The following is a 5,507-nucleotide window of genomic DNA, read 5'->3' on the forward strand; positions in this document are numbered from 1 at the left end:
GTTTGTTTTCCGGCCCCTCCACAGAAATCCGGGGTTCAGAGGCCTCTGAAGAGGCACGTGAAGCACCGGCACCCTTCCTCCCCAGGGATCGACAATGTGCACCCGTCTGCCATCACCATGCGTGGGGACACTTTGAGCCACTTCCCATTAACTCGCTTATCCTGCTATCGCAAGGATAGCAGGATAATGCACATGGGATCCGCGGCACGTGGGGTCTTCCCGGGCCGGGGCACGAACCCGTGTCCCCTGCATCGGCAGGCGGACCCTCAACCACTGCGCCACCAGGGAAGCATCCGACTCGTCTGACGACGCGAAGCGTGACTGATCCCGTCTGATATTTGCTCTGCTCTTAATGCAGACTCTCCCAAAAGAAAGCGCTGTTTTGCTCCCCTCTAAATACTACTCTTCCTAGTGAACACATTCACCTAAGACAGAAAGGCTTGTTTTAAAAGAAATACCAGAGAGATTTCCTGTGAGCCGCTACAAGCACAAGTAACCCACTGATGGAAACGGGGGGCTTATAAATGAGAGGGTTCCAGAGTGGCAGAGCTGGGGTGCCAAGGGGGGCGGGATTGAGTACACTTGTGACACTGGCGTCCCTGAACTCCAACACGGACCAAGCTGCCTTTGCACGGGTAACAACATGCCCTGATGGCACGCTTAGAACATCCAGTCTGAAAGAGTCACGCTGCCAGGCTGCTGGGCAGTTAGAGACCTCTCTGCATTTACTCAGGGAAGCTGAGTACACAAACCAGAGGAACCACCTTTGGCCTTGAGTTGGCATGTATCTTTGAGGTCCAGTGAACACAGAAACCACCGGCCAATGGACTGAGCCCCTGGATGCCGTGAAGACGCAAGGACATCCTGAGTCCCTGGAGGTGGGACACTTTTGACCATATTTTGGACCATGGTATGACTGAGGGGACAAACCAAACCAATTAGGTGTCCTGCCTCCCATGCATCCCATCCCATTAGAGTGGGCTGAATCTCCCAGTCAGGTGATTTCCCCTGGAAAGACTGGGGCGTCTGAAGTGGGAAAGGTGATTTTAAACGTAAAACAGCAGGGCTGCAAACTGGGCAGAATCCAATTCCTCGCCTGGAGTTGAGGGTGATTAAATCCCAGGGGTGTTTTAAAATCGATGTCAACAACTGTGCTGGAATGACCAGAAATGATGTGTCAAATGATAACTTGAAATCTTGGGGGTTTAAAAAAAAAAGTTTTCCAAAAACCAGCTGGGGGTGGGGGGGGGTGGGCACAGGAAATAGAACTGTGCATTTCAGAGAGAGAACAGTCATTTCTTCCAATTGCCATTCAAATCCACTTACCCTTCCGCCCTGCCCTAGAGTACCTGAGTCATGCGTGAATAGCTCTATTTTTTTCATCAGTGTTTCACAGTTTTTCCATTGAAAAATAAAGGCAATAGTGCTATCTAAGAAACTAGATAAAGCGGGTTTTGTTTCTGGCTTTTATTAACAATGTTGCCACTTGTATATATATCCACACTGTGCCCTGGCTGTCAACAAAACCCGGCTAACTGCAGTCATAAAATATTTACAGGTCGCCAAGAGCCAGGAAAGTGTCGGCGTCTTGGGCAATTTCAATAAGCCACGACAGCTGTGCGCGAGGTGGATCTGAAAGGAACTGGGTGTTCACTGGGCACTGATATGGCAGAGCGTGCTTTAAGACGGATATTCTAGGATTGGAAGCATCTAAAAACAATACATCTCACAACGAACGAGGAAACGGTACTCTGCAAAATCGAGGGAAGAAAACCTTTTAAAAAACACAGGTGCACAACAGACAGTGAAACTGATTCTGGGAAGACAACGTCTGAAGCTCTCTGAGAACAAGATCTCTGGGTACTGAGGAGGGTACTGAAAACACTCTAATGTGACAGCATTTTACAATCTGGAATCTTTTTTCACACCAAGACACAAAGCCAGACTTTCAAAATCCCTGGATTAGCTTCGAAAAAGGCACTTAACTCTGCTCATGGCTTTCTGAGTTTTTGTTTTGGTGTTTTGGGTTTTTTCCCTGCAAAAGCAAGGGGGTTCAGAGTGGCTGTTCTAGGTTGCATTTCAGTTTTCATTGTAGCTGGTAACTGAAATAAAAGTTTAAAAAAATCAAATTTGCTTTCCCTTCATGTGATCCGTCTGGGTCCTTCAATTCGCACTTGCTGCCCAAAATGCACTGGGTGGGACCATCAGAACTCCCCCACAAAGACTTTTTTGAGGACAGCAAGACCCGAATGTAACTTTAGCAGTCTTGTTTTCGTACTTCAGAAGCATCTGATGTCGTGGCTTCCAAAAAAATCAATGAATACAACAGGCTCTGGGCAACAGAACTAATACAAAGAGTCTACCGTGAAGGACAGAAAAACAGGCACACTGGGCCACCCTGCTGGAAGAAAACGTGCCCTTATCACAGAGTATCCAAACCAGAGCTCTTTTTTTTTTTATTGAGAAACCGTTTTTCTTACAGAAAGCAGCAGTACAGAATAAATAACACGGGTGATGGTGTGAGGTACCGGGAGACTTGAGCCAGGAGGAGGTTTGCCATTCGAAAGAGACAAAAAAGAAATAACCCCAAAGAAGCTGCAAGCGTAGGGAGGGGAGGGAATGGCGCGGAGGCGGAGAACTTAACTTACAGAGGTGAAGTCTGCAAAGCCCAAGGAGGAGGCTTTAGAAGGTTTAGCTGAAGAGGAGGGAGCAAATGGATCTTTTCCACTAAACGGGTCCCCAAACCCCTTTTTATTTTGGAACGGGTCACTGCTGTCAGCCCCGAGTGGCTGGAATGGATCGGGGGGCTCGGGAAAGTCTGCAGAACCAAGCTGGCTTACGGGTGTACTTTTACCTGGAAAGTTTAGGAGAAGGAAAAAAAAAAAAGGAGAAAAAAAAGAAATACAAGTTACTGACCACGGACAGAACAGAGTCCTGACTGCAGAGCCGAGCACCAGCTCCCTGGGAAACCCTATCCCTCTTTGGAAAGAGCTGGAATGCCGCTCGTGGGACGGACCCCGGGGAATCTGCGTGGATCTTGGCTTTCCTCTCCATTTATCCCGGAGGCTTAATGGTTTGTGGGCGTTACAAGAAAACCACTTCAGATGACCCCCTCCCCTCCCCTCCCACCGCAGCTAAAATTTACATCTTTATTTTTTTATTTTTTTATTTTTTTTTTTTCTTGCGTTATGCGGGCCTCTCACTGTTGTGGCCTCTCCCATTTGCGGAGCACAGGCTCCGGACGCGCAGGCTCAGCGGCCATGGCTCACGGGCCCAGCCGCTCCGCGGCATGTGGGATCCTCCCGAAACGGGGCACGAACCCGCGTCTCCTGCATCGGCAGGCGGACTCTCAAGCACTGCGCCACCAGGGAAGCCCTAAAATTTACATCTTTAAAAAGCTCACATGCAGGCGCGTTTCAAGGTGATTCATTTTAGCATGGCAACACATTTACTATCACAGAGTTTTTAAAGTCATGGCTGAGCAGAAAAATACACTGCAAGCTTCCAAAAATTTTTAAAAAAACGGGAGGGGGGGATTACTTGCAACTAAACAGGGCGATTAGTTTCACAATGTGGTGTGTGTAGAGTTAGCCGTGTTAGTCGTGAGGGTCCGGAGGCAGCTCACCAGACAAACCCACTCTGCCGTCCTGGGTTTAAATTCGTTTCCAGCTCCCGCTTCTGTCCCTTTGGCTCCAAGGGGCAGGCTTTGGGCCTTTCTGGGCTCTTGCCAAGAGGGTGGCTCTGGGATGCCCCGGTCCCGGCAAGGCAGATCTCCACGGGGACGCGGGAGAGAGGTGTTTAGAATTGGAGGGAAATGACGTTGTGAGGCCATGCTTCGGGGGTATGGCCTGAGGACAGGTGGCTTCTCCCAACAAATCCTGCCAATATGTCAGAACAATCCGCTAGGAACCTGAACCTTCTCCAGGCCTGCTGCCTGCTTGGCAAGAGGGGGCGGGGGGCCCACGTGATGAGCCTCAGGGATCTGCCGGTTTTGCAGGCCAGGTTCCTGCCTGATGCCATTCATTTGCCCAACAGCTGCCCAGGGTACTGGGGTAACCCAGCGGGTGAGACGTTCCATTTGGCAGCCCTATGTCCAAGCCCGGGCTAGAGGCTCAAGGATACTTAGCATGATTCTGATTTGTTAACTGAGCTGCCTATGTTTACTCTTGCAATTCCAAAGTAATGTGCAAAAAGAACCCAAAAGCCGAGGGTCACATTCCACAGAAGACCCTGGACATCCGGCTGCACGTCCAGAGAAGGCCCCTGGCCCTGAGCTACAGCTGACCCCTGTGGCACCTGAGCCCAGGACACCTGCCTTGTTCACCCTGCTCGCCTCTGCCACCCCACCTGCCCGCACGTCCATCTCCGTGCCCAGCTCCAAAACCACCCTCTCTGACGCTGCTTCCCAGGCCACGTTTCTGATGGCCCCAAGGTGTCCCTAACGACTCCTGCCTCTGTCACCCTTAGTTCTGAGACCCAGATGAGGACAAACCCCTCAGCCCCAGCTGGCCTGTTTCCTGTCTGGGAAGTGGGAACGAAGAGGTAGGGGTAAGATCGGGTGACTGGTGCACGGCGTGCTCCTCGGGGCTGCATGGGGCTGCGCCCCACTCCAGGCCACTCAGCATCCGGCGCCGCAGTGCCTGCGCGAGCAGGGCTCAGTGTGTGTGGGGCCTGTGAGAGCCTGGCCTGAGGCCCCCCTGGACACCCAAGTTTATTTACTTGTCACTCGACGCAGCAGCTGGGTGGCCGTAAGGTACAAATGCCACTCTCTCTGTCAGCTTCACCCATGCATGAGAAATTCGAGTTACCAGTGACGCGGTCCCGCCTGGGAGAGCCCACGGAGAAGAGATGGGCGCCGAGCCCACCAGAAGCACTGGTTAAAATCCCCACACCCCATCCCACCTGAATCGGGACTTCTGGGTGGGCGGGGGATGCCAGTGCATGGATGCCCCCGCCGACAGCTGGAACACAGAGGCCCCAAGCCGCCCCCTCCCGTCAGAGCTGCTGCTGGTTTCTGTTTGCTTGTTCAAGGAAACCGAGAGTCTTAACTTCCCGAGGCTTGCCCAGGACTCTGAGACACATGCAGCCCTGCACCCAGCCCTCTGTTGCTTCCTGCGGTCAGAGCGGAGCACCTCTATGCCCTTGCCTGTGGCCTAATGGGGCCCCTTTGCTGACCCCTGGCCTTTGCAGGCTCTCACCGTCACGAGCAGCACCCCCACGCACATGTGTTTATTTATAGGAGACGTTTCTGGAGGTGGAGCTGTGGGTCAGAAGGTGTGCCCACTGCAGCCTGACCTTCCCTGTCACACTGCCTGTCCCAGGCTCCTGACAGGATGCACCCGGACCAAGAAGGGAGGGTGGGGAGGAGGCTGGGACATCGGTCAACCTCTCCCTGTGGCCACGAATCAGTTCAGTCAGCCCTGAGGCCCAATAAGCCAGGTGAGCCACCGACAAAGCCCCTGGGTGGGCCCTTCCCCAGAAGGGCGGTGCCAAGTCCCGCGGCACAG

The 5,507-nt window shown here is 52.6% G+C and overlaps 1 protein-coding gene across 1 annotated transcript in view; it reads right to left on the minus strand.

The window, feature by feature from the left end:
* Positions 1–2,639: 2,639 nt before the first annotated feature.
* EPS15L1 (epidermal growth factor receptor pathway substrate 15 like 1) overlaps positions 2,640–5,507 on the minus strand; it is a 95,377-nt gene continuing 92,509 nt past the window's right edge. Inside the window, exon 23 of the mRNA XM_007460989.1 lies at positions 2,640–2,854. Within this exon, the coding sequence (XP_007461051.1) occupies positions 2,640–2,854 (215 nt within the window). The remainder of the gene's footprint in view (positions 2,855–5,507) is intronic.

The sequence above is a fragment of the Lipotes vexillifer genome, unplaced genomic scaffold, assembly GCF_000442215.2.
Source record: "Lipotes vexillifer unplaced genomic scaffold, Lipotes_vexillifer_v1.1 scaffold469, whole genome shotgun sequence".
Classification (NCBI taxonomy): Eukaryota; Metazoa; Chordata; class Mammalia; order Artiodactyla; family Lipotidae; genus Lipotes; species Lipotes vexillifer.